This window comes from Rhinopithecus bieti, unplaced genomic scaffold (assembly GCF_001698545.2).
Source record: "Rhinopithecus bieti isolate Rb0 unplaced genomic scaffold, ASM169854v2 scaffold_31823, whole genome shotgun sequence".
NCBI lineage: Eukaryota > Metazoa > Chordata > Mammalia > Primates > Cercopithecidae > Rhinopithecus > Rhinopithecus bieti.
This window is the reverse complement of record NW_016814121.1, coordinates 2,258,608-2,285,618: the sequence shown is the minus strand read 5'-3', so window position 1 is coordinate 2,285,618 and position 27,011 is coordinate 2,258,608. Positions and strand designations below refer to the sequence as shown.

The 27,011-nt window shown below is 52.9% G+C and overlaps 1 protein-coding gene across 1 annotated transcript in view; it reads left to right on the top strand.

Moving 5' to 3' along the window:
- Nucleotides 1–27,011, top strand: part of PRRC2B (proline rich coiled-coil 2B) — a 69,911-nt gene that overhangs the window by 35,333 nt on the left and 7,567 nt on the right. The window contains exons 12-30 of the mRNA XM_017849905.1: nt 1,460–1,650; nt 4,638–4,833; nt 7,477–7,693; nt 8,484–8,592; nt 8,896–10,865; nt 12,098–12,303; nt 12,826–12,971; nt 13,598–13,739; nt 16,080–16,162; nt 16,731–16,922; nt 17,068–17,265; nt 17,715–17,801; nt 19,044–19,148; nt 19,306–19,498; nt 20,458–20,555; nt 21,536–21,663; nt 22,225–22,465; nt 25,848–26,003; nt 26,602–26,693. Coding sequence (XP_017705394.1) covers nt 1,460–1,650; nt 4,638–4,833; nt 7,477–7,693; nt 8,484–8,592; nt 8,896–10,865; nt 12,098–12,303; nt 12,826–12,971; nt 13,598–13,739; nt 16,080–16,162; nt 16,731–16,922; nt 17,068–17,265; nt 17,715–17,801; nt 19,044–19,148; nt 19,306–19,498; nt 20,458–20,555; nt 21,536–21,663; nt 22,225–22,465; nt 25,848–26,003; nt 26,602–26,693 — 4,750 coding nt within the window. The remainder of the gene's footprint in view (nt 1–1,459; nt 1,651–4,637; nt 4,834–7,476; nt 7,694–8,483; nt 8,593–8,895; nt 10,866–12,097; nt 12,304–12,825; nt 12,972–13,597; nt 13,740–16,079; nt 16,163–16,730; nt 16,923–17,067; nt 17,266–17,714; nt 17,802–19,043; nt 19,149–19,305; nt 19,499–20,457; nt 20,556–21,535; nt 21,664–22,224; nt 22,466–25,847; nt 26,004–26,601; nt 26,694–27,011) is intronic.

Below are 27,011 nucleotides of genomic sequence, written 5' to 3'. Positions count from 1 at the left end.
TTAAATATACTCAGATCAGCTCTTGTTAGGAAACAAGGGGATGCTTGCGGCTCTGAAAGCTTCTCAGGTTAGAGAGCCCTGGCGCCCTTCTGGCCAGGGAACTCATCTCTAGTTTTCCTTCTACCCTCCTTTCATTAAAGGTTGAGTGAGGACTGTGCCAGTCTTATAGGGAAGTTGCACTGAGCATTTTCTGCACTGAGCATTTTCTGAAAACAGGCACTGTTTTCAGTATATTATTGTAATTAATTTAATTCTCACAGAAGCCCTTGGTGAACACATGGTAGTTATTCTTATTTGCAGATGAAGAAATGGCCAAGGAGAGCCTGAAAAATGTGCCCAGGTCACACAGCCTTTCTCTTGTTTTTGTTTTTTTTCCTTTTTTAAAAAATTGTTTTTTTCTTTTGTATCCTTGCCAGCAGGAAGCTATACACAATATTTCCATATGTTGAGTTCCTGCTGTTCAGATGTTGGATATGTGGGCTGTCACTGAGTTCGTGGCTGTTCTCTGTCAGTCAATCCTTTTTTTTTTTTTTTTTTTTGGTGGGGAGATGATGGAGTCTTGCTCTGCCACCCAGGCTGGAGTGCAATGGTGCAATCTCACTGCAACCTCTGCCTCCTGGGTTCAAACGATTCTCTCACCTCAGCCTCCCATATAGCTAGGATTACAGGCGTATGCCACTATGCCCGGCTACTTTTTGTACTTTCTTTTTTTCTTTTGAGAAGAAGTCTCACTCTGTCGCCCAGGCTGGAGTGCAGTGGCGCAATCTCAGCTCACTGCAAGCTCTGCCTCCTGGGTTCACGCCATTCTCCTGCCTCAGCCTCCTAAGTAGCTGGAACAACAGGTGCCCGCCACCACGCCTGGCTGATTTTTTGTATTTTTAGTAGAGACAGGGTTTCACCATGTTAGCCAGGAGGTTCTCTATCTCCTGACCTCGTGATTCACCCACCTCGGCCTCCCAAAGTGTTGGGATTACAGGCGTGAGCCACTGTGCCCGGCCAATTTTTGTACTTTCAATGGAGATGGAGTTTCACCATGTTGGCCAGGCTGGTCTTGAACTCCTGACCTCAAGTGATCCACCCGCCTCAGCCTCCCGAAGTGCTAGGATCACAGGTGTGAGCCACCGTGCCTGGCCTTATTAGTCCTTTTTAATAAAACGTCTTCCACCTGAAATCAGATCTCAGCTCTGCCACTGACTGTGTGACCCTGGACATTATCTAACCTTTTGACCCTCAGTGTCCTAGTCTGTAAGGTGACAACAAGTGGAGCCTCCTCACGTGTGTTGTGGGGAGTCCCTGAGCTCATGCACGTGGTACATTTGGTGCAGGCCCAGGGTTCAGGGACGTGACTGTTCTAGCAATAGAGCGTACGTGCCAACAGGAAGAAGTACTTGCTTGTAAACACTTGGTTGGGAACTTCTGTGAGCTCACTGTGTTATTTCTCTGCTGGTATATTCTCTAGGCTCCCCAGAATTCCCTGCCCAAGAGACCCCCACCACGTTCCCAGAAGAGGCACCCACAGCGTCCCCAGCAATGGCACAGAGCAGCAGCAGTGAGGAAGAGGCCAGAGAGGCTGGGTCCCCTGCTCAGGAGTTCAAGTATCAGAAGTCCCTTCCTCCCCGATTCCAGCGCCAGCAGCAGCAACAACAGCAGGTAAACAGATGAGATGGTAAAAGCCTGTGATAAACAGGCCTGAGTGCCGATTAGATACTTCCCGTCACCATCCCCATGCCCACCTCCAACTTAGAAAAAGTCCAGAATACCCCTTATGTGCCCCCAAGACCAGTGGGGACCTCAGGAGTTGTACCTCAAAACTTATTGACCTTGGTAGATCAGCCCCTGGCCATTATTTATTTCTCCAAGTGGTGGAGGTCCCTGGAAATGAATGTAGCCCTTGTGGTTTATTGACCTTGTTTTCTGATACTGGTAAGGAACCTATTTAGTTTTGTATGCAGTGAGCTCCATTTTTCTAGTGTGCAGGCTGGTTGTTTTATTTCAGAGCAGTGCACCTTGGACATTCCTTAGAGGACAGTGTGTCCCGCCCTGGGATCCTCCCAAGGTGTAAGGGAGGCCCGTGAGCTGTTTCAAGAGCTGCCAGAGAGAGGCATGTCAACTTTGGGTTACGGACATAGGTTTGCAGGTTTCAAGTTGGACAGCTCCCTTCCCGATGTTGCTGCTGAACTAGTTGTGCATGGCCTTGGACGGGTCAGTTACACCCCTCTCACCTATATTTCTTCATGTGTAAACCAGGAAGAATGAATACCTGCCTTTCAGCATGGCAGAGCGTTTCATGCCGTAACACCTATAAACTGGTTTATCGGTGTCACTGTTATTGACTTTTTATAAACTTTATTTTTTTATAAATTTTAAAAGGGACCTACTTTTTGTCATAAAGATCATGTGGATAATGGTTGTAATTCCACAAATCTCTCCTGAAGCACTCATCAGCAATCGTGCCTACTAGAGCAGTAACAAGTAAAGGAACACAGTAGTCAATACTGAGGAATAGTGCATTTTGTTGGGAAACTGAGGTGATACATAGACATTACTTAGTGCACACCAAACAGCAAGGTGTGCAGTAAATTATTACTAATATGAGCCGAAAATATTTCAAAACGTGTGTGCTGTGAAGAAACAAACCAAGGACTTAAGGCTTTTCCCAGCATCTCACTTAATTACCTTTAAACTTCTCTGCTCAGCCTCTTCTCTCCTCTGGGCCCCTGGGAGCATTCCAGGGACTGCCTTTAATGTGATTTTAGAGCATGGGAGTGTAGGCGAGCACTGCACACTCATGTTCGTGGGTTATAGAATTACTGATGGGGGAGAGCTCTGGAATTACTTGTGCCAAAACTAGCAGTTACAGTTGCGCTAGGTAACTCCTTGGGGTGCGGAGGGAAGTGATGGGGGTAAGTCCTTCCTTAAGAATAGAAGGAATTGCCAGGCGCGGTGGCCCACGTCTATAATCCCAGCACTTTGGGAGGCCGAGGCAGATGGATCACCTGAGGTCAGGAGTTCGAGACCAGCCTGACCAACATGGTGAAACGTCATCTCTACTAAAAATACAAAAAGTAGCCAGACGTGGTGCTGTGCACCTGTAATCCGCTACTCAGAAGGCTGAGGCAGGAGAATCGCTTGAACCTGGGAGGTTGGAGGTTGCAGTGAGCCGAGATCGCACCACTGCACTCCAGGCTGGGTGACAGAGCGAGACTCCATCTCAAAAAAGGGAAGTCTGAAAGCACAGGGCAGCCTGTCTAGTCATAATCGCTGGAAACCTAGGGTGTAGACAGGAAGAGGAGCTGGGAGATGGAGGCCCACAGCCTTCTCTGTGGACTGGGAGAGTGAATGACTCAAGTCTCTTGATTGATGACCTATATTTATTGAGTGCTCTTAATAGGCACTGGGAGCACCAACAGAACTGTCCAGGGAATCAGCTCAGGATATGCTGTAGACTGCCAGGCGGATTGGCCGCCTTTTTGTTTTCGGAATGGAAGGATGTGTGCTGGAGGCTGCTTGGGCGTCCTCAGAGTGTGAGGCAGCAGTGAGTCCTGCCTCAAGGCCAATTCAGGGTTCCTTTAGGAATTAGCACCCGGGGTCACTGATGGGATAGAGCAGGGTCTGAAATGAACCCTCTTGAGTCAGGCAAGAGCCTTGATTTTGAGTAGTTGACTGATACTTTCTATTTACCCGTTTGTGCAAATGTTCTGTATCCCGAGTGTGGTGCTGTGGGCAAGGGTGCACAGGGAGTCTCTTAGGGTTCGGTGAGGGTTACCAGCAGTCCAAACCATCAACTGCTGTGAGTGCAACAAAGGAGCACTGGCCATTCCGTGGGAGCAGAGAACCAGGGACCTGGTCTCGTCTGGGCGTAACGACAGGCTTCCTAGAGGTTGTGTTGAAGCTGGAAACCTGGATTTAGGGATGGAGGGAAGAGGCGCTTACCTAGGGGCCCTAGTGTGTTCCCATGGCCTGAAGTGGTGGCAGGGATATATGGAGCAGAAAGCAGAGGGCCAGTCGTGCAAGGCAAAGCTAGAGAGGCAGACTGGGCAAAGTCACATGGGATCCAACCCTCACCCTAACCCCGTAGGTCACGAGTAGCCTCGTAGGATTTAGGCTGTTGGGTGGAGAGCGGTGGAGAACCACTGAAGGCTCTTTTGAGCTAGGGGTTGACCTATTGGGCATGGGGTGTCTGTGTGAAAAGATCACCCTAGTCGAGGATGGAAAATGGATTGAAGAGGCCAGGAGGGAGCAGGGAAGGGGTGCTGGTATGTTATTTAACCTCAGGTGGTAGCTGCAAACAAGGAGAGAAGTGGCCAGCGTTCAGACATTCTGTGGGAGGCTGCTGGTGGATTCCAGGAGTGTCTGATCTAAGTGAAAACCTAGCCTGTCTCGTGTACCATAGGCGCAGATGGGCCTCCATTGTGATAATGGCTTGGCTGTCCACCAGCCTTGGACAGGGACCTGAGCTTGTAAGCTGTAACACATTGGGGGCTCCCCCTCGAGCAGCTGCCCATCCCTCCCCTCCTTGGTCTTCTGTTCTAGGTGGGCTTTTTGTGCTGCCTGCTGGAAAGCTGGAAGGCGTGTGTTGGGTGGCATCTCAGCCCCCTGCCGCACCAGCCTGACCAAGTCTCTCTCTTTGCGGGCAGGAGCAACTGTACAAGATGCAGCACTGGCAGCCGGTGTACCCCCCGCCATCCCATCCCCAGCGTACCTTTTACCCACACCACCCCCAGATGCTGGGCTTCGATCCCAGGTGGATGATGATGCCTTCCTACATGGACCCACGCATCACGCCCACTCGGACCCCAGTGGACTTCTACCCCTCCGCCCTGCATCCCTCAGGTAAGCACTGTGGTCTAATGCTCCATACCTGTATCACCCAGGATAGCGCCGTGGTCAAGGGTGTCATCTCGAGTTAAACAGATAGACCTGGATTTTGGTCTGGCTCTTTGTCATGTACACGACTGGTCTGAATTTCAAAGGACTCACTGGCAAAGTATAGGTACAATAATAGTTCTGTCATAAAGATTTGTCGGGAAAGTCATGAAGATCGTGTATCATAAATTGCTTTAATTAATTTTAGATTTCTGCTGTGTCGTTTTGTCCTTCTCATTCCTAATGTTCTTTGTGCTGTCTCTTTTTTCCTTGGTTAGTCTTTCCCAAGATTTGTCTAGTGCCTTTTTAAAATCAGTATTTGGGCTTCTTCATTACTGTATCTTTTTTGGGTTTTATTTTAATAATGTCTGGTTTTTCTTTTCTTACTTCCTTTAAAATATTATCATATACTTAGTTTACTAATTTCTGGCTTTTAAGATTCTCTTTGTGGTACTAATTTCTAATGTAGTTGCTCTGTGGTAAGATAATATGGTCTGTGTGTTACAGACCAGGGGTCACCAAACTTCTACAAATGACCAGATAGTCTTTTAGGCCTTGATCAACTAGTCAGTTTTGGTGTTGTAGGACGAAAACGGCCGTAAACGATAGTAAGGGAGTGAACATGGTTGTTTTTCCATAAAATGTTACTTATAAAAACCTGCAGCAGGCTGAGTTTTGTTTAATGGCTGTAGTTTGCTGACCAACGCCTGACTTAGGTTGCTTGACATTTGTTGGGTTTTCTCTGTAACCACTTCTGTGGTGATTCTTTTTTAACATTCTACATTTGCCTGAAAAGACTGTATTCTCTGGTTGGAGACAGTCCATTAAGTTGAGCATGCTAATTGTGTTGTGCAAATGTCTTCATCATTGCAAGTTTTTCTCCCTTCGACCAGTTACTAAAAGGTGTTTTAAAATGTCCCACTATGATTATGGATTTGTCAAATCTTCTTTGGGAGCCTGTCAATTTTTGCTGTGTCTATCTGGAGGCATACAGGTTTAGAATTTCTGTATCTTGTTCCTCCTATCCTTACGTAGTACCCTTGTTATCATTAATAGTGCTTGCTATCTTTATTGCCTACTTTGTCTGATAGCAGTATAATAATTCTAGGTTTTTTTTTTTTTTTTTGAGACGGAGTCTCGCTCTGTCGCCCAGCCCGGAGTGCAGTGGCCGGATCTCAGCTCACTGCAAGCTCCGCCTTCCGGGTTTACGCCATTCTCCTGCCTCAGCCTCCCGAGTAGCTGGGACTACAGGCGCCCGCCACCTCACCCGGCTAGTTTTTTGCATTTTTTTAGTAGAGACGGGGTTTCACCGTGTTAGCGAGGATGGTCTCGATCTCCTGACCTCGTGATCCGCCTGTCTCGGCCTCCCAAAGTGCTGGGATTACAGACTTGAGCCACCGCGCCCGGCCTAGTTTTTTGTTTATAAGTATTTGAAGTCTTTTGTTCCAATTTTTACAGTTAGCTTCTTTGAGTCCTTATTTTTTGGGAGTGTAAAATTGTATCTACAAGATGTGTATGGCTTTACCACTCTGAAAGTCTATGACTTTTAATTGCAAAAGTTGGTCCTTTTAGATTTATTGGGATTATTATTATTGTTAGAGACAGAATCTTGCTCTGTCACGCAGATTGGAGTGCAGTGGTGCAATTTCAACTCACTGCAACCTCTGCCTCCTGGGTTCAAGCGATTCTCCTGCCTCAGCCTCCTGAGTAGCTGGAATTACAGGCACCTGCCACCATGCCTGGCTGATTTTTTTTGTATTTTTAGTAGAGACGGAGTTTCACTATGTTGGCCAGGCTGGTCTCGAACTTGACTGACCTCAAGTGATCTGCCTGCCTTGGCCTCCCAAAGGGTTACAGGCATGAGCCACCACGCCCAGCCTTATTGGGATTATTATATTTAGATTTTCCAACTATGATATTTCATGCATTCCATTCTTATTCTTACCTTTCTATGCCTTTTCTTCTTATTCCTGCCTTTTCTTGATGCTATTCTTGTTTTTCTTTTGCTTCTACATTCATTTCTATATGTTAGTGGTTACATGAACATTCTAACATGCACCCTCAACTTAGCAAAGTATTTGGGGAGGTAGAAGGTCTTTGTCCCTTAAACCCCCATGAAAGTAAGCATGTGAGTCTGAATTCCTGGGATGGGGACAGTTGTTTCCCTGCCCTGGTCCAGGCCAGACAGACCGCCAGTCTGTTCCCGGTAGTAAAGTGCATATGTCTATCTAATGTGCCTTTTGAGGATGTGGCCCTTTTGGGTCTTTGTTTTAAACAGTGTCTCAGTTGTATCTCCCTGCCCTATATAGAAAGACTTCATCCCCTGTTGTGTGAGTGTTAAGGACCAAGCCCATATCTGACAAATGTGCTTTTCTTGCCCGCTTCCTTGGACTTCACAGGTCTTTGAACCAGGCAAGGTGCATGCGTGTGTGCCTTCAGAGGTCCTCAGGTCAGGAAAGATTAAGAGCCCTGTGATGTGTAGGTGGGTGGGGTGCTGTATCCACGGGACAGTCAGGGTAACTGTTGACTTCTTTGGGCCTTTGGTTGAGCCTGAGATTGGAGCAGGGCTTTCTAAATGAGATGATGTAGATCAGTCTTTGCCTTCTTCAGGACTGATGAAGCCCATGATGCCCCAAGAGTCCCTCAGTGGGACCGGCTGTCGCTCTGAGGATCAGAACTGTGTGCCCCCACTCCAAGAAAGAAAAGTGACCCCCATCGATTCACCCCCTGTGTGGAGCCCAGAGGGCTACATGGCACTGCAGAGCAAGGGCTACCCGCTCACGCACCCGAAGTCGAGTGACACCTTGGCCATGGACATGCGTGTCAGGTGAGATGAAGCCTGGTCCTGCTGCCTTGCCACTGAAGGAAGATTCCAGGTCCGAATTGAGAGGTCCTGGGATGAGCTACCATCCTAATCCACAGGGCCCTGGGATGAGCTACCATCCTAATCAAGAGGTCCTGGGATGAGCCACCGTCCTAATACGCAGGGCCCTGGGATGACCTACCATCCCAGGAGACACTGCCCACGGGAGACGTGCTCTTTTGAAGGGACTCCTGGTTCCTTTGGGGAAGGAGAGTGTGAGGAGGATTGCTTGAATGCTTTGTGCAAGAGGCTCTTTTCAGATGGCGAGACATAAGGTGAAGGAGAAGTCCTGGGGTCATCAAACCCTGGGCACAGGGTAGGTGGGTGGGGGCTTTACAAGGCAGGTGGGGTCCAGAGCATGGGTCTTGGCTCTTCTGTGGAAGTAAACAGAGTTAGCCCTGCCACCCTCATGGCCCCAGACTCTTCACGGCCTCCCAGGCTCCAGCTTGCTCTTTGACCCGGAGGATTGCCCGGCTCCTCTGTCTCTAGGGGGCCCGCCGCGCCCACCCAGCGGCCACAACAGTCTTCACTCTCATGGACTCCAGGGGCCACCGACCAATGCATGGCCTGGCATTTCTGAGACGTGTTTAAAGATAGAGCAAATGTTGGTGCTTATGTTTTTTTTTTTTTTTTTTTTTCTTTCTTTTTAAAAAGTTTTTTTTTTTTTTCTTTTTAAAACTAAGCTCTGTGTTCAGCATGGAAACCAGGAACCAGGCTCCAATCACATTGACTGATTTTTCTGGTTCCTTTTCAGGAATGAAAGCTCTTTCTCTGCCTCACTCGGAAGGGCAGGGGGCGTAAGTGCCCAGCGCGATCTCTTTGAGGAGAGAGGGGAGGAGTACTTGAGTGCTTTTGACAAGAAGGCCCAAGCAGACTTTGACAACTGTATCTCTTCTCAAAGAATAGGCCAGGAGCTTTTGTTTCCACCCCAAGAAAATGTTCAGGAAGCGGNAAAAAAAAGTTTTTTTTTTTTTCTTTTAAAACTAAGCTCTGTGTTCAGCATGGAAACCAGGAACCAGGCTCCAATCACATTGACTGATTTTCTGGTTCCTTTTCAGGAATGAAAGCTCTTTCTCTGCCTCACTCGGAAGGGCAGGGGCGTAAGTGCCCAGCGCGATCTCTTTGAGGAGAGAGGGGAGGAGTACTTGAGTGCTTTTGACAAGAAGGCCCAAGCAGACTTTGACAACTGTATCTCTTCTCAAAGAATAGGCCAGGAGCTTTTGTTTCCACCCCAAGAAAATGTTCAGGAAGCGGGTGCTCCTGGGGGTCACACCCAAAACCTCAGGTGTTCCCCATTGGAGCCTGACTTTGTCCCAGATGAGAAAAAGCCAGAGTGTGGCAGCTGGGATGTTAGCCACCAGCCAGAGACCGCTGACACAGCCCACGGTGTTGAGCGGGAGACACCCCGGGAGGGGACGGCCTTTAACATCTCCTGGGACAAGAACGGGAGCCCCAACAAACAGCCGTCCTCGGAGCCTGAATGGACTCCTGAGCCCCGGAGCTCCAGCAGCCAGCACCCGGAGCAGACGGGCAGGACCCGGAGGTCGGGACCCATCAAGAAACCAGTCCTGAAAGCCCTCAAGGTGGAAGACAAGGAGAAGGAGCTCGAGAAGATTAAGCAGGAGCTAGGGGAGGAGAGCACCCGGCTGGCCAAGGAGAAGGAGCAGAGCCCCACGGCCGAAAAGGACGAGGACGAAGAGAATGACGCCTCTCTGGCCAACTCCTCCACCGCCACTTTGGAGGACAAGGGCCCTGGCCATGCCACTTTTGGCCACGAGGCCACCAAATTTGAAGAGGAGGAGAAACCTGACAAGGCCTGGGAAACCAGACCCCCACGAGAGCCCAGCGATGTTCCCCCCACGAAGAGAAATAACTGGATCTTTATTGATGAGGAACAAGCCTTTGGGGTCAGAGGGCAGGCCCGGGGTCGGGGCCGTGGTTTCAGAGAGTTCACTTTTCGTGGTCGGCCTGCTGGCGGAAACGGGAGCAGCCTCTGTGGTGGGGGGGTCCTGGGTGCCCGCAGCATCTACTGCAGCAGCCAGCGCAGCGGCCGTGGCCGGGGCCTGCGAGAGTTTGCTCGGCCAGAGGACTGCCCCAGAGCCAAGCCCCGACGGAGAGTTGCCAGTGAGACCCATAGCGAGGGCTCAGAGTATGAAGAACTTCCCAAGCGCCGCCGGCAGAGGGGCTCTGAGAACGGGAACGAAGGCTCGCTCCTGGGGAGGGAGGAGAGCGCCTTGAAGAAAGGCGACTGCAGAGATTCTTGGCGGTCCAACAAGGTGTGCTCTGAGGACCATAGCGGTCTAGATGCCAAGAGCCGAGGCCCTCGGGCCTTTGGGCGAGCCCTCCCTCCCCGGCTGAGCAATTGCGGATATGGACGGAGAACCTTCGTCTCCAAAGAGTCCCCCCACTGGCAGAGCAGAAGTCCAGGCAGCCCTTGGCAGGAATATGGCCCTTCCGACACGTGCGGATCCCGGCGATCTACAGACAGAGACTATGTCCCGGATTCCTACAGACACCCTGATGCGTTTGGTGGCAGGGGCTTCGAGGACAGCCGCTCAGAGGACAAGAGGTCCTTCTTCCAAGATGACCATGTGGCGGATTCTGAAAATGCAGAGAACCGGCCCTTCAGGAGAAGGCGCCCCCCACGCCAAGATAAGCCCCCTCGCTTCCGGCGCCTCCGGCAAGAGCGGGAGTCCCTGGGCCTGTGGGGACCCGAGGAGGAGCCCCACCTGCTGGCAGGTCAGTGGCCAGGCAGACCCAAACTGTGTTCTGGGGACAAGAGTGGCACTGTGGGCCGCAGGTCCCCTGAGCTCTCCTACCAGAACTCCTCCGATCACGCCAATGAGGAGTGGGAGACGGCCTCCGAAAGCAGCGACTTCAGCGAGCGGCGGGAGCGGCGGGAAGGCCCCGGGTCTGAGCCTGACTCCCAGGTAGACGGTGGCCTGTCGGGGGCCAGTTTGGGTGAGAAGAAGGAGCTGGCCAAGAGGAGCTTCTCCAGTCAGAGACCACTGGTTGACAGACAGAGCCGAAAGCTGGAGCCGGGAGGGTTTGGGGAGAAGCCCGTTAGGCCAGGTGGTGGTGACACCTCCCCTCGCTATGAGAGCCAACAGAATGGGACGCCTTTGACAGTCAAAAGGTAAAACCAGACACCATCTGGGCCCTTTTTGTTGTTGTGTTCTGTTCTCAGCAGCACTGAGTTCACGCATGCATGCCGCCGTGTGTCGGGGCTCGGGGCCTGCCCCCAGCCCGTCTGTGCGCGTCTTCATCACCTGCCCCCGCATTGCCTGTCTGCTTCTCTCGTGGTGGTGTTATTGTGGCTAGAGCCCCCCCCACCTCTCCCCTCCGCAGTGGTGCTCTTGAGGCCGCTGTCCAGCACCTGGCCTGGGAGTCCAGGAATGTGTCCCTGCGTGTGTCCCTGGAGCCCCGCCGAGGGGCCGCTGCAACGAGGAGCGTTGCCTGTGCACAGTGCCAGGTGCCAGTCAGTCCACCAGAGTCCTTTACTCTGGAGTTGCTGCCAGGCAGCATCCTAGGGGGCATCACTGGCCTCGTGGCTGCATGGAAGTGGCTCTTCCCAGGTGGTTCTGCTTCTCCACTGTGAGGAGATGTGGCCCCACGGTGGGGTTGCCACCTCAGCATCCAGGAGCCCAGCAAGTGCAGAGGGGAGCAGGCTGTGCGTGGTCTGGCGAGTACCTCTTCCATAGACGGGCATTTGGGTGATGACCTCTGCTCAGGGACTGGGAGAGGGTCCCCTGCATAGTCTGGGTTGACTGACTGCGCTTGGCTTGTGGCTCAGACAGGGAGGTGCAGGGGCTGCTGAGGCCTTCCCTGTCTTCAGCATACTGAGGAAGACGGCTTCACACCTCCACCCTCCTTAGAATTCAAGGCAGAGAAATTCCCAGAGGAGGAGCCACAGGGAACACTGACTCTTTCAGGTGGCGTCTAATCTAGCTTTCCAGGCACTAGAGGCCGACCCTTGGCTTCACCTCAGTTTTATGCCCCAAGGGCCCTCTGGCAGGGCAATCCTGGAGAGGAGCAGAAATGCTGGCGGCTCCATTCTGAGCACATTCCCCTTGACTCTCTCCCCGCTACACTCTCTGAACATAGCATGTGGGAGAGCCCTTGGGAGCAGAAGGTGACAGAGCCACTTTCCCCAGGAGCAGGCAGAGCCAGCGGGGGCAGCCTTCCACGTGTGTTTGCACACGGACATGGATGCACTGTGGCCAGCCAGCCGCTCCTCCCCACCCAAGGAGTCAGCGAGAGGAAGCGGACCCAGATCAGGGTGCTGGGCTTGTGTGCAGGCAGTGTGCACGTGCGGTGTTTTCCCTCCTTCCACAGCCTCTGGTTAACAAGATCCTCTTTCCCTTACAGATCCCCAGACGAGGCCTTGCCTGGAGGTCTTAGTGGCTGCAGCAGTGGGAGTGGCCACTCCCCTTATGCCCTGGAGCGGGCAGCCCATGCCAGTGCTGACCTTCCCGAAGCCTCCAGTAAGAAGGCAGAGAAGGAGGCCAAGTTGGCTGCTCCAAGGGCAAGTGAACAGGGAGAGGCCATGAAACAGTTTGACCTGAACTATGGAAGTAAGTCGTCCTCACATCTTCAGGGGAAAGAACTCAGGTGGAACCAGGGGCCGGGCAGTCCTCGGGCCTCCCGAGTTTGCTTTTGCACTGAGTACCGTAGCTTTCGGGAACAGCTCGGCCAGGCACTGGGCTGGATTCTGGGGCTGTAGAGTTGAGCAGAGTAGGTAGGATTCCCACGGGTGTTGCTCACAGCCTGTTGAATCCCCGTGACACCCTGCGGCTTCCGCGTTTTAAAGAGAGGAAGCCTGGGGCCCAGAGATGTTCGGTGGTGTGTCCAAGGTCACACAGCTGTAGGAGCAGAGCTGGGGTTTAAGCCCTTTGTGTGTTCTCTCAGTTGTGCCCTTGGGCCTCTTTGGTTTGGGATAACAACGTTTTAGATCAGAGGTGGCCTGAGAAAGGTGCAGAAGTCCTGTCCAGGTTTCTGTTGAGCTTGACGCTAGATCTTAGGTGCCTGTTGAATTGGGTTGTTCTTGCCTTCTGGTGAGTGGAAAGACTGTTCCTTCTCGTGAAATCTTGGTTCAGGTGCCATCATTGAAAATTGCGGGTCCAGTCCCGGGGAGGAGAGTGAGGTGGGTTCTATGGTGGGCGAAGGCTTCATCGAAGTCCTGACCAAGAAGCAGCGCCGCCTGCTGGAGGAAGAGAGAAGAAAGAAGGAGCAGGCCGTGCAGGTGAGGGGTTGGGGGGCGGGGCATGGGGCGGGAGGGCAGGCTGGCTGATGCCCAGGAAACCCAGAGCCAGAGAGTAAGGGAGTTCTCGGTCAAGCTCAAGGTGGCAGAGAGGAAGACAGTATTTAGCAAGCACACATTGTCTCCCCTTGCCTGGTATTACTAAGGCCCTTCTATCAAAGTAGGACTAGGTGGTGGCATCACTGTTATGCAGAGGAAGAAACTGAGTCTTGAAGAGGGTGACTTGTCTAGAGTGATAATAGTGGAAACTCGTCCAAGCCAAGATGCAGACCTCCGTCAGCTCCCGGCTCCTCCTCCCTCCCCACTCCTCATTCCTGAGTGGAATGAGATTTGTCTCCCTGAAGTCACGTGGATCATGAACCCTGTACTAAAATGGAGTCAGGGCTGGACCCACACACAGATCACGGTCCATTGGCCTTTCAGGTCTTTCCTGGGGGGTGCTTTGCTTGGCATCGCAGTTCTGCTTGAGTTTTTGGGAGACGAGCATCCCACACGTCTCTGGAGCATTTTCAGGTGGTGTGATTTTGGTACCTGGGACACTTATCCTGGGGAGAATTTATCAGTCTTTGTGCCTTAAGCTAGACTACAGCACCCTTTCTTCCCCTCAGGTGCCTGTCAAAGGTCGAGGCCTTTCCTCCCGTATTCCTCCTCGATTTGCAAAAAAGCAGAACAACTTATGTCTGGAGCAAGGTGACGTGACCGTGCCTGGCAGCAGCCTGGGCACTGAGATCTGGGAGAGCAGCAGCCAGGGTGAGAGTTGGGGGATATGACCCCAGCTGTGGTGCCCAAGGTCACATCACAGACCGGGTTTGTTTCTTGGGGAGGATCCTGCTTTTGAGCTATGAATATAGATGGAGTAGTACCTGTTTGCTGGGTTCCACTGCTGAGCTAGTGCCGAATGCCATCTGAGCGATTTGCTGCCGCAGCCCCCAAGCAGATACACAATTTTCCTTGCCTCAAATTTGGTAGAAGAGCAGAGCATTCATTACGTCCAGCCATGTGGAAAAGGATGGCCCCTTGAGCTGAGATCGCGCACTAGTGGGCCTGGCCGCCTTTGTCAGTTGTCATTTTCTCCCACTAACTTACGGAAGAGAAGCAAGTGACTGAGAGACCAGCAGCAAGAGTTCAGGAGCTCTCTTCTGTGCTGTTCACCCTTTCTTAACATGGGGAAGGCTCTGGAAACTCCTTCCTGAATGATCTTCTGGAAAGGCAAACTGAGACCAGAAGAGGGTGTACGTTAGTTTTTAGAAAATTTGTTGCCCTGAAAACTTTTTTTTTATAAATTCTATATCAAATGTAATTTTCTGGGCATTTTCCCTTGTAAAATAAAAAGCTATTTTCAAAGAATACATTCTTCTTGAGGCATACGTGAGCCAGGAGCCTGCACTGTTAGCCCAGAGGGTGCATAGATGAATAAAGTAAGGACATTTGACATTTCACAGCTCGGGCCCATGAGGGGAGCTCGGAGAGGTCACCTAGTAGGCCAGCTCAGTTTTCTGCAAAGCAGCTGAGGCTTTAGAGGGAAAGGATTTGACTCAGGGGACTCCAGGGTCATAGGACAAGCACCCGAGACACTGAGTTCTGGGCCTTGATTCTTTCACTGTTTCCACATAGCTTGTCCTCATGTGCTCGGTGAAAACTTTGGTTCTTGTAAACTACAAAATAATATTCGACATGCCCAGCTTTGATGGAAAGGGAGCACAATCCTTTGATAAAACATCAATAACGCTACATTTGGTAGTGACCGAGTGACAGGTATCATAGTATTGATGTCCAAAAATGCCCAGGCGCCAGATTGGTTGAGCTGCCAGATGTGAGTCAGATGTGACTCTCAGGTGTGAGTCATCATCCCCTTTTGTCAGATCTTTTCCTCCAGAATTCTGCAGGGTCTCATTGGTTCCTCAGACCACAGGTTGTGTCCAAGGATGGCTTCAGAGAGCCCTTGGATATTAAAATAGCATGTGAAAGGATTTTTGTTTTGTTTTGTTTTTTTGGTTTTTTTAAAGATAGGGTCTCACTATGTTGCCCAGGCTGGACTTGAACCTCTGAGTTCAAGCAATCCTTCTGTCTCAGCCTCCTGAGTAGCTGGGATTGCAGATATGTGCCCCCACCCCCTGCTAGCATGTCAACTTTTGCATGCATATCTATTTTTCTGGGCTCAGGATCCAGGGCCACTCAAGAAGTGGTCTGTGAGCTTAAAAAAATTTAGCAATACCCACTTGGATCTTTCAGAGACTCTGTAGAAGCCACCAGCTTTGGCCAGGAGTGGTGGCTCACACCTATAATCCCAGCACTTTGGGAGGCCAAGGCGTGAGGATCACTTGAGATCAGGAGTTCAAGACTAGCAACAGAGTGAGACCCTGTCTCTATTGTTTAAAAAAAGAGAAAGAAGGCCAGGCGTGATGGCTCACGCCTGTAATCCCAGCACTTTGGGAGGCCGAGGTGGGCAGATCACAAGGTCAGGAGATAGAGACCATCCTGGTTAACACAGTGAAATCCCATCTCTACTAAAATACAAAATAAAATAAAATTAGCCAGACGTGGTGGCAGGCGACTGTAGTCCCAGCTACTCGGGAGGCTGAGGCAGGAGAATCGTGTGAACCTGGAGGGCAGAGCTTGCAGTGAGTGGAGATTGCGCCACTGCACTCCAGCCTGGGCGACAGAGCAAGACTCCGTCTCAAAAAAAAAGAAAGAAATACATATTTTTAAATTAAAAAAAAAAAGCTACCAATTTTTAGAAATAGTGTAAGTGAAAGGAAGCGTGAGCATAGCAGAAATAGCAACCGAGAATCCAGATGGGCAGGAGTGAGGGCTCTGCCCTACTCACCCTCTCCCGTAATGAGTGAGATGCTGAGAAACATGTTGGGTGAGGATGCGGAAAGTTGGGTAAGACTGTCAGACCAGCTCTTCCACGTCACAGCTGTTCACTGGGTGTCACAGGTAGGGGGCTGGGATTGGGGGTGCAGGGGAGGCAGGGGAATTGGATTTCTGCAAGCTGTGCCTATGCTTGTTCTTTAAGAGCTCATAAACTCGTGTTTCTCTAGACGGGTTGCTCTTTGATGCCCTGACTCTGTCCCCCTCCCCTGGCAGCTCTCCCTGTGCAGGCCCCAGCCAACGACTCCTGGAGGAAAGCCGTCACTGCCTTCAGCAGCACCGAGACTGGCTCCGCGGAGGTGAGTGTGGCCGCTGCCCGCATGCTGCTCCTGGCATGAGTGTGAGCTCACCATCCAGACAGCCGGCTTGCCATGGATCTGTGCATCCAACCCAACCGAGCCACTGCCACAGCAGCTGAGCTTGGAAATTAGGTTGTTTCCATGGGGCCAAGCTCATCAGTGGTTTTCCATCTTGATTTCTGGCCTGTGCGTGGGGTGTGCATGAGCAGGAGAAGGAGAAAAGGGTAACAAGGGAGGACCCAACGCTGGGTGGGTAGAGGGATTCAGGGCCTCCTCTGAACTGGCGTCAGCGGCCATGTGGTCTAGTGTGGGTCACAAGTGAGATGGGTATGGCAGCCTCGGTCTGGGGCCCGCAGAAGATTCTGTGGTCACAAGCTGTATCGGGGTTGGTGTGTTTGGCCACATGTAAGTTGTCAGGCATCCTCAGCAGGGCAGGATCAAGATCAGGACCAGACTTGGCAAGGGGCATGCAGCTGGGGTAGACAAGTCTCTGTGCCACACGCAGTTTTACTCTCTGGATAATCGAGTTGGGAGTTTGAGGCTATAACCCATTTTGTGCTCTGCACAGCAGGGTTTTAAGAGCAGCCAGGGAGATAGTGGCGTTGACTTGAGCGCCGAGTCTCGGGAGTCGTCCGCGACCTCCTCACAGCGCAGCTCCCCGTATGGGACTCTGAAGCCAGAGGAGATGAGCGGGCCCGGCCTGGCGGAACCCAAGGCTGACCGCCACAAGGAGCAGGCCCCAAAGCCATCTGAGCAGAAGGTAACCTGGACATTCCAGTCACAGTGGCCAGGGCCTGGGCGGAAGGGGCCATCTTCTCGTCGTCTTCCTCAGTTCCTGTGACAGTAGAAGCCGGAGAGTGTTGTCATTCCCGTCTGTGTCTCCACCCCTCTGCTTTTTTATCAAGGATTCAGAACAAGGCTCTGGACAGAGCAAGGAGCACAGACCAGGACCCATCGGCAACGAGCGTTCTCTAAAAAACAGGAAGGGCTCAGAGGGGGCCGAGCGGCTGCAAGGGGCTGTGGTCCCGCCTGTTAACGGGGTAGAGATTCACGTGGACTCCGTGCTGCCTGTGCCACCCATTGAATTTGGAGTCAATCCAAAAGTGAGGCTTTGTTTTCTTGCTTGCTTTTTTTACTTTTTATTTTTGGTACTTGGAGAGGTGGGGGGCTCAGACAGGATTATCTCCTAGAAAGAATAGAAGGACGGGAGCCAAGCACTCTTCCAGCGGCTAGAGTGTTGGTGTGTAGTCCTGCACGCGGCCAGTGCTCTGTTGAGTTGCTTTAAAGATTGCGTCACTGACACCAGACAGGCCAGTGATCTTCCCTGTTTCTGTCAGGCCACCCAAGGGACAGGGGGAAAGGAGTGGGGCTGGCGTCCTGTCTCCTGTGCCATGGAAAGCCTCTGGCCATCTCACTTATGTGTGGCTCCAGTGAATGCTGCTCAGTGGAGTTTTTGAGTCACGGAAACTGCATCACGTTAACGTGTGCCTCTGGGGAATGGAGAGCCAGGAGGATCTCAGTGGGCTGTGGCTTTTTTTTTTTTTTTTTCCAGGACTCCGATTTCAGCTTGCCACCTGGTTCTGCCTCTGGTCCTGCTGGGAGTCCGGTTGTTAAACTTCAGGATGCCTTGGCCAGTAATGTAAGTCCACACTTCCACTTCTGGCTGCACTCACTGTTTGGGGCTGGCATGCCCTGGGCGAAGGAGACAGCACATGAATTTCAGGTGACCTGAGCTGGCACGTGACTCAGTTGCTAGCAGCTCCATGTCCTTAAAAGGTGCTTAAATGTTCCTGCCCAGGTTTTGTGACCTTCCAATGGGGCTCGTATAGTTCCTAAGGTCTGGTTTATTTGGCTCTCTTTGGTTCCATTGTCTCCTCTATGCCAGGTGTGAGCCCACACTCAGGCTACCTTTTCCATGGCCAGGGGTAAGGGGCACACAGATTGAGTAGGAGAGCCCTCCTCAGGAGGCCCCATCTCACCATCCAAGGGTCCCTGCCACCTGCGATCTGTTGTGATCCAGAAGACCTCCTGGCGCTCCACCGTGGGCTCAGGAGCTGGCAGTTGCATCTGTTGTGGCCACTCGGGGCTGTGGCCGAGGCTGCCGCAGTGACGTCTGGTTCACTGCTCTGTCCTCACTGCCTGCAGGGGTTGGTGCTAGTGCATATGTTGAATGAATGAGTATCATTTGGGCAGCGTTTCCTAGAGGATTCCAAGGAATGTGAGTGCTGTACAATGTTCACAGGTGTTGAATGGAAAAAAATGTGGAAGTGCTGGGCTCTACAAGGTTCTTTACTCTGAGAGTCTGCAGTCCCTGTCATGTGTGGATGGACACCGGGGATCTGCAGGAGGCGGGGGGCACTGTTGCATTTTCAACCTGTTACCAGAGCCTTCTTTTTCACTGTTGGCTGAGGGGCACAGCCTTCCCTGTCTGGCCCAAGACATCTGCAAGCTAGGTGGCAGATGCCTTCTGAACCAGGTGCTTGCGTGCAGGCAGCCAGTCCGTATTTATACTGCCGGGACATGGCTCTCCTGTCTGGCGGGCACCATGGAGTGTGGATATGGGGGTGGCTCTCTGCAGACTTGTGTGGAGGAAACTGATGGAGGCAGCCATCTCAAGGAGATCATTCGTGGTCTTGGCTGCCATCAGTTTCATCTGGGTGGTCTTGGGTACATGTGGCCAATACTGAAGACGCATTTGGACAATTCATAGATGCTGCTGGGCACTGTAGGTGCTTTTGGGCAAAGCCACGGATGGGTTTGGGCAAGTCATAGATGGCATTTGGACGAGCCTTGAGTGTGTTCAGGCGAGCCTTGGATGGGTTTGGGCAAAGCTGTCTCTGTGCCTGTTTGTGTTCCATGGTTTCTTTTTCCTCCTCTCCAGGCAGGGTTAACACAGAGTATCCCCATCCTGCGGCGGGACCATCACATCCAGAGGGCCATTGGTCTCTCCCCAATGTCCTTCCCCACCGCCGACCTTACTCTGAAGGTAACACCAGCCCTGAGCTGGGCGAGGGCCCACCTAGTACCTTAGCTTACAAAGAGGCAGAAGGGAGGAGTTCCCGAACCCCTGAAAGCTTAGATCGGTGCTGCCCACTGCCATCATGATAGTAATTTTCATCCCTCCCCCACCCTTGCTTCTGAAGATGGAGTCTGCGCGCAAGGCTTGGGAAAACTCCCCCAGTTTGCCAGAGCAGAGCTCTCCAGGCGGCGCTGGCTCAGGCATCCAGCCTGCGTCCTCTGTGGGTGCCTCCAGCGGGGTCAACTACAGCTCCTTCGGTGGAGTGTCCATGCCACCCATGCCTGTGGCCTCTGTAGCACCTTCTGCTTCTATGCCAGGTATCTCATCCCCTGAGCCAGGCCTTGGGGTCCTTCTCCATTTATTATCAAGAGAAACGGATTAACAGCCCCGAACGCCACCTCCTGGCCTTGTCTTAAGTAGCAGGTAGAAGTAGCAACTTGTTTTTAGGCCCAGTGGCCATAGCTCCCATGTGCTGCCGGTAATGTGCACGTTCTGCTTCCCCGTGCTGGGAAACAGAACTGGGGGACGACAGCGAGGCACTCCTGCCTACTGGTGAGAGGAGTGAGCAAAGGCTTGGCTTTGAGTCAGACCTGGGTTACGTGCTGGAGCTGTGTGCCTCGGCTGGTGAGCAGCTCTCGCTGAACCACAGCGTCCTCCTCTCTTAAATGAAACGGGGGCGATGACATTGCTCCGTGAGGTGGCCACACCCGTGAAGCCAGGTCTTACCTGGAAAGGGCTTTGTATCAACAGAGCCCTTAGTCACTGGCAGCTGTTTTTGTCCTGACTGCTGCCATCCTTGTCATGTGTCGATGCCCCCAAGGGAAAGCGTGGGGGTTTTGAGGGCCCAGCTGCCAGTCTCAGTGATGTAATTCCAATAGATCCTTCTGACCCTCCACTGTGGACTCAATAGCAGGGAGATGAAGAGGACAGTGACTGAGAGACCAAGGCAGCCCTGGTTAAAGTAGAATGTCCCTTCGAGTGTCTGGGGCAGTTGATGAGTGGGAGGTGGGAAGGGTAGACCAGAGCCCACCTGCCTCCTTCCTCCTCCTAGGTCTGACGCTGCACCCTCCCTGGGTTCCCTGAGGTGCGTGCCAGGCGTGTTGTGAGCAGGCGCGTGCTTCAGGCACACAGGAAACCGAGCAGCCTCTGTACACACGCCCTTGTCCCCACTGACTCTCCTGGGTAGAGCAGACCTGTAGACTTGTCGCCCTCAGGGACATTCAGAAGTAGTGAGGCTTGATCTTCTTCTACCTCCCTTCTGCCGCTCTGTTTCCAGGCAGCCACCTCCCGCCCCTGTACCTGGATGGCCATGTGTTTGCAAGTCAGCCCCGGCTCGTTCCTCAAACGATACCTCAGCAGCAGAGTTACCAACAGGTGACAGCAGCCAGCCAGGTGGCCTGGCTGGGGGTGGTGGGGAGGAGCCAGCGCAAGGTGGGATTGACTTGCTCTATCTGCTCATTGTCTGTCTGGTTTTCCGTCCCCCTCACATGTGGTGACCAGCACCTGGCCCGCCACGGCAGCCAGGAGACATGTGTTAAGTGAATAAACAAGAGACAGGGAAGAGGAGCGGAGTTGGCTGCTCCAGACTCTGCTTAGTTTTCCTTTCTCAAAGTTCTCCCTCCTGTGTCCTAGCCGGGGAATTAGCTAAAATGGAATTTTCTTTGGTGATCAGGTATCCTTCTGATGAAGAGAAGAAAGGCCTAAACTCCCAGGCATGGATGCATTAGAAAGAGGTAGTCTTAGAAATGAGCAGGCGTTGGTTATTTATGCAGGACTGGCATAGTTTCTGTGCTGCCAAGGGGTGATTTTTGGAAGTCTCCCCTCTAACGCTGGTGCTGGGCCTTTGGGATGGTTCAGCCGCCCCTCAGACCCATGTGCCTGCACAGCCACGACAGTGGACTTCCAGGCAGAATCTGCTCCAAGTGCAGGCTTGCTGATGGAGGACGTGGTCTCTGCTGACCTCTTTAAAAACATGTTCTTAACTGCTGTGTTGTTTGGTTTTCAAGATTTTGGTTCTCGCATAACTGGGTCAAACTGCATGTATCTGTTTTTGTACGTTGTTAAATTCAGCATTATGTTTCTGGGACTCACCTCTGTTGATGTATGTGCTAGAATCCATTTTTGTTGCCGTATAGAATTCCAGGGTAGGGAGATGCTGCGGTTTGGGGCTGCTACCAGTTTTTCATTATAGGCTTTATCCCAATAGCAAGGGAAGCCCAGGAATGACACGCTGGCATTCGAATTTTGGGCGGTGTTCCAGCAGCCATGTGGAGAGGGGCAGGGGAGGTGGGAGGGGAGGAATCACCTGGATGGGCCTTGCGGTTACCTCCACCACCCCATTTTCCTGTTCACAGGCCGCCGCTGCCCAGCAGATCCCTATCTCCCTTCACACATCTCTGCAGGCACAAGCTCAGCTTGGACTGAGGGGTGGGCTTCCTGTGTCCCAGTCCCAGGAGATCTTCAGCTCCTTACAGCCCTTCAGGTGAGCTCATGTACCAGCTTGTGGAGCTGGCAGCTCACAGCCAGGGCCTCAGCCCTGTGTGCAGCCTTTGTCCTGCAGCTGTTTGGTGCTTCTCTGCTTTGGGGCAGTGGGGTGGGGAGGGGTGGGGCTTTGCTGTGGATCACTCTTCAGTCCGTTGTTAACTGTGCTCTAGGAGAGGCCTGGGGCGAGCTGATATGTGGCAGGCCTTGTTTTGCTTTTCCATGTCATCTTGCTTCCTTCCCTTGCTCCTTCCCCCTTCTCTCCCCTTGACTCCCTGCCTCCTCGCCACCGCAGGCTGCTCCGTCAGTGTGGCTGCCAGTCATTGTGGCTGATGTCCTGTGCCTCATACAGCCTGGATGTGTTCACTTGTTTAATCCAGCAGCATCAGCGCCATCTAAGAGCTTGTTCTCAGGCCCCATCCTGGACCCTCTGCGTCGTGCTCTGGGAGTGGGGCCGGGGATCTGTGTTTTAGCAAGCTCTCTGGGGGATCTCTGAGGGGTGGGACGAGACCCACAGCTGGACTCATCGACCTGATCCTGACCATCTGTCTGGCTTTTGCAGATCTCAGGTGTACATGCACCCCAGCCTGTCACCGCCCAGCACCATGATCCTCTCTGGGGGCACAGCCTTGAAGCCTCCGTACTCTGCGTTCCCAGGCATGCAGCCCTTGGAGATGGTGAAGCCGCAGTCTGGCTCACCCTACCAGCCCATGAGCGGGAACCAAGCCCTGGTCTATGAGGGCCAGCTCGGCCAGGCTGCCGGCCTGGGTGCCTCCCAGATGTTGGACTCCCAGCTCCCACAGGTCAGGAATTCAGTCACTCCACCCAAAGCCCTAGGCTTCTTTCCTTCACGACCTTGCCGTTTCTTTCCGCCCGCCTCAGTGTGTGCAGGCCTATCATGCTGTTCGTTGGTAGCCACCGTGCCCGCTCCTCAGTGTGCAGGAAATCAGCCTCTTCTGAGTAGCCCCATCACCTTTTTTCTTTTGGACAGAGTCTGTCGCCTAGGCTGGAGTGCAGTGGTATGATCTCGGCTCACTCCAACCTCTGCCTCCCGCATTCGAGCGATGCTCCTGCCTCAGCCTCCTGAGTAGCTGACTACAAGCGTGTGCTATCGCGCCTGGCTAATTTTTGTATTGGTAGAGATGGGGTTTCACCATGTTGGCCAGGCTGGTCTCGAACTCCTGACCTCAAGTGATCTGCCCGCCTTGGCCTCCCAAAGGGCTGGGATTACAGGCGTGAGCCACCGCCCCTGGCCCCTCATCCACCTCTTTATTCTCAAGACCTGGCTGTCCCCTCAGCACTGCCTGCTCCTGCAGCCCCAGATGGGGGCTCCTTCCTTTCTCCCTGCCCTTGTGCAGTAGGGTGTGGAATGGGGTGGGAGTCCTGTTTGCATAGTTGTTGATGCTTCTAGACTCCTTCCTTCCTCCCTGAAACCCCAGCTTTAAAGCCCACACCATAGACTGTGCCTGAGAAGCCCTCCACACTGCTATGGTGCCGTCACCACATCCAGCGTCTGCTGTGAAATCTTCCTCTCCGTCGACCTGTGGGCAGCATTTGGCACCTTTGAGGGTCACCCTCTTTGTCTGGCCTGGCTTGCAGTCTGTCTCCACTCTCCTGTTCCAGTTCCTAGTGGTTTTGATGTCTGCAGAGATGACCCTGGGTGTTTGTGCCATGGACCCTGTCCACGCAGATTGTACCCTCCTCGCCACTGGTGGTGCCCTTGTTCACTTGGTCCCCTGCTCTGTGCAGTCCTCTCTAGGCTTGGCCGCTCCCAGTAGCTGTAGCTCTCGCATAATCTCAACTTTCAGCGTCCCTCTCAGTTGTCACCTCTGGCTTTTTCAACTCCCTCTAGTGACCCAACTCGAAAATTCTTTTTTTTTTTTTTTTTTTTTTGAGATGGAGTTTCCTCTCTGTCACCCAGACTGGAGTGCAGTGGCACAGTCTCGGCTCACTGCAACCTCTCTCTCCTGGGTTCAAGCGATTCTTGTGCCTCAGCCTCCTGAGTAGCTGAGATTACAGGTGCCCACCACCCACCGGCTAATTTTTGTATATTTAGTAGAGATGGGGTTTCATCATGTCAGCCAGGCTGGTCTCAAACTCCTGACCTCAAGTGATCCACCCACCTTGGCCTCTCAAAGTGCTGGGATTACAGGTGTGAGCCACCACGCCCAGTCTCCGCCACCCACGTTTTTGTCATTCTCCCACTTGGCTTGGCTTCTTCCTCCCCATCAGCAGGTCCATTGAGCCACATGGCCTTTGCATTTCATCCAAGCTGTGGCTCTGAGCCAACCCTCACCCTCCTAGCAGGTTTTCAGACTTGCATCTTGCCCCTCGCTGCCTCCCATCCGTGACCTCCCTTTCTGTGTCACCCAGGAAACAGAAGCAGTGACAGTCTCCAAGCCCCTGTGGCCACATCCCTGCCTGGGTGCTGCCTGTGCCCCTGGGGGGCCCCCGCCCCAGCAAGTCTCCCTCTCTTTCATGCATCAGATGGCCCTTCCTGTCAGTACACAGATGAGTTGCAGTGCTGACCCCGTAATCCCGCCCCCCCCCCCCCCCACACCCTTGAACCACTTTCTTCACCCAGTTACCAGGCCGTCACTCCTGGCTTTCCTGCTGCCTCAGACCTCCTCCTCAGTCTCCTTTGCTGTCCCCTCTCCTTCCCAGTCCGTAACAGTTGGCATGCCCCTGGGCCCTGCTTTGGGCGTCTTTGAAGAGTCATGGCTCTAAATTCCTCCATCTTCTCCTCACTCCCAAATGGACATCTTCAGCTCAGATCTGTCCCTGGAATTGAATCTGAAATCCAGTGGATTTTCCAGCATCTCTGCTGTGGTGTCTCATGACATCTCAAGACTCATCGTATCCAAAACTCGATGTTCCTCCCCATCCTTCTGCTCGTCCAGTCCACGTCCTCTTTGGCTCTCTGCTCCCCTCCCCGCACCCAACCCTTTAGCGGCCTCTCAGCTCTGGCTTTAGAAGCATTCAGAATCCAGCTGTGTCTCATCCCCTCCACCCCGCTCCACGCTGTCCAGCTCCTGCAGGGGCTCCTACCTGGCCTCCTGGCAAGTCAGATCATACCCCAAGTCAGCACTCTAAATGGCAGCATCCTGCACCATGTTGGTGCTCCAAGGAGGAGCATGGTGTTTTGCGGCTCTGGCCACTGCAAGTCTCAGTGATGTAATTCCAATAGATCCTTCTGACCCTCCACTGTGGACTCAATAGCAGGGAGATGAAGAGGACAGTGACTGAGAGACCAAACGTGGCCCTGCCCCACTACCCCATTGTGTCCCCCTGTCCTTAAGAGTCTCCAGGCCCACATCTCCCCCTTGCCTATCTTCTTCTAGTTAGTTAGGCCCTGCAGCCACCCTGTTCTCCTGTCACAGCATGCTTCAAAGGACCCCCACAGCCCAGAATCCAGCCCAGTCTTGTTTTTACCACCACTTGATGCAAAACAGTGAAAGTCTTGAATGTTTGTGCTGGACAGAGGAGTGCAGAGATACACGTCTGGTGTAGCTTTCATCTTTTGGGATTTGGCTTGGCCATTACTTCTGACTTTCCTCACTTGTCCTCTCCTTGCCCACCCCGCCCCGTGTGCACCCACAGATCTGGTGTGCACACACAGATCCTGTGCCGCTTTGCACCCTGAGTGTCCTGCAGCTGTGTCCAGCATGTGACATGCCACCCTGGCAGTGTGCAGGCCCATGTCGGACAGGGCCCTGCCGCTTCCCCAGCACCTCGTATGCTTTTAGTAAGCACTTGCCGGACAAAGGCAGAAAGGGCCGAAGATAGACGCAGCCCTTAGCAGAGATGTGATGAGAAAGATAGACACAGCCCTTAGCAGAGATGCGGATGAGAAAGATAGACGCAGCCCTTAGCAGAGATGTGGATGAGACGCACGTAACGCTTTTAGCTCCTGTGCCTGCAGCCAGCTTCGTCTTGCCCATTTTCTCACCACCTACTCCATTCCAGCAAGAAGACGTGCCCCTGACATCGAAGGTGTGAAATCCTGGGCGATGTCTCCTGTGCTGCAGTAGAAATCAGAGCGTGTCCTGCTGTGTGCAGGCTTTGCTTTAGTTCTTCTGAAGTGTATGAATTTGAAGTACATGTGCAGTCGCTCTTTGGTGCGTGTTTGGGGTTTCTCCGTAGCATCGGTCGGTCCCCCTCCTGACTGTCGTTGTCACCCAACAGCTGACCATGCCACTGCCTCGGTACGGCTCTGGGCAGCAGCCGCTGATCCTGCCCCAGTCCATTCAGCTGCCGCCTGGGCAGAGCCTCTCTGTTGGGGCCCCCCGAAGGATTCCTCCGCCCGGGTCCCAGCCGCCAGTCCTGAACACCAGCAGAGAGGTAAGGGGACCCATCTGTCTTTGACCCTAGAGAGGGGGCCTTGTGTCACCAACCTTTTCTAGCAAGCTAAGTACTCCTGTGTGGTAGAAAGAGCCAGTGGCTTGGGTGTGTGCAGGACTGTCAGGGCAGAAAGGAAGGTGACCGTGTGTGGGGCCATCACACATGCAGGTCCTGGGGACTCTGAAGGTGTCGAGAGCTGAGGGCCAGGAATCAGCATTCCTCCCCGGCTCCCCAGGAGGCCCTGCTATGGACGGCCATGCTTCATTGGCTCTCTCACCTCACTTTAAAAAGAACAAAATATTGTGATGGTTCTTGCTTTCTAAGAAGCAGCCCTCTTGAGTCTGGCTTGGAGGGGAGGGGCTTGCAGATTCCTCTAGAACAGGGGTCCCCAGCCCCTGGGCTGCAGAGCTGTCCTGGTCTGTGGGAAAATTGTCTTCCATGAAACCGGGCCCTGGTGCCAAAAACCACTGCTCTAGAAGATGCCTCCCTGGGAATTCCCACGGCCCTCACCGCCTCTCCTGGGTTGTTCAGTGAGTCTGTGTGGTCCAGCTGTGTCCAGGGCCTCAAATGACAACTTGTTGCTGCTTGGTCTCTCTAGCCCTCTCAGATGGAGATGAAAGGCTTCCACTTTGCCGACAGTAAACAGAATGTCCCTTCAGGAGGCCCCGTGCCATCGCCACAGACCTACAGGTAAAACCACTCTCTGGGGACTGTGTGCTATGAGCTGAGCAGTTGCCAGAGCCGTGGCCCGGTGGCTCAGAAGAATCTGTGGGCCTGGGGAGAGCCACCAGAGACCTGGTCCCTCTGTGGGCCACGTGTCACTGTGGTGCTTCGGCACTGGGATGCACTTGTGTTGCAGTTAAACGTGGGGGAGTGAGGAATCAGGAGAGTGGTTTTGGCTTTAATCATTATAATAAGATACTCTGGATTGGGGAGCTTTCTGGAAAGGTAGGAAAAGGAACGGCTGACATTTAGTAGGCGTCAGGACTGACGTGACTTCCCATCAGA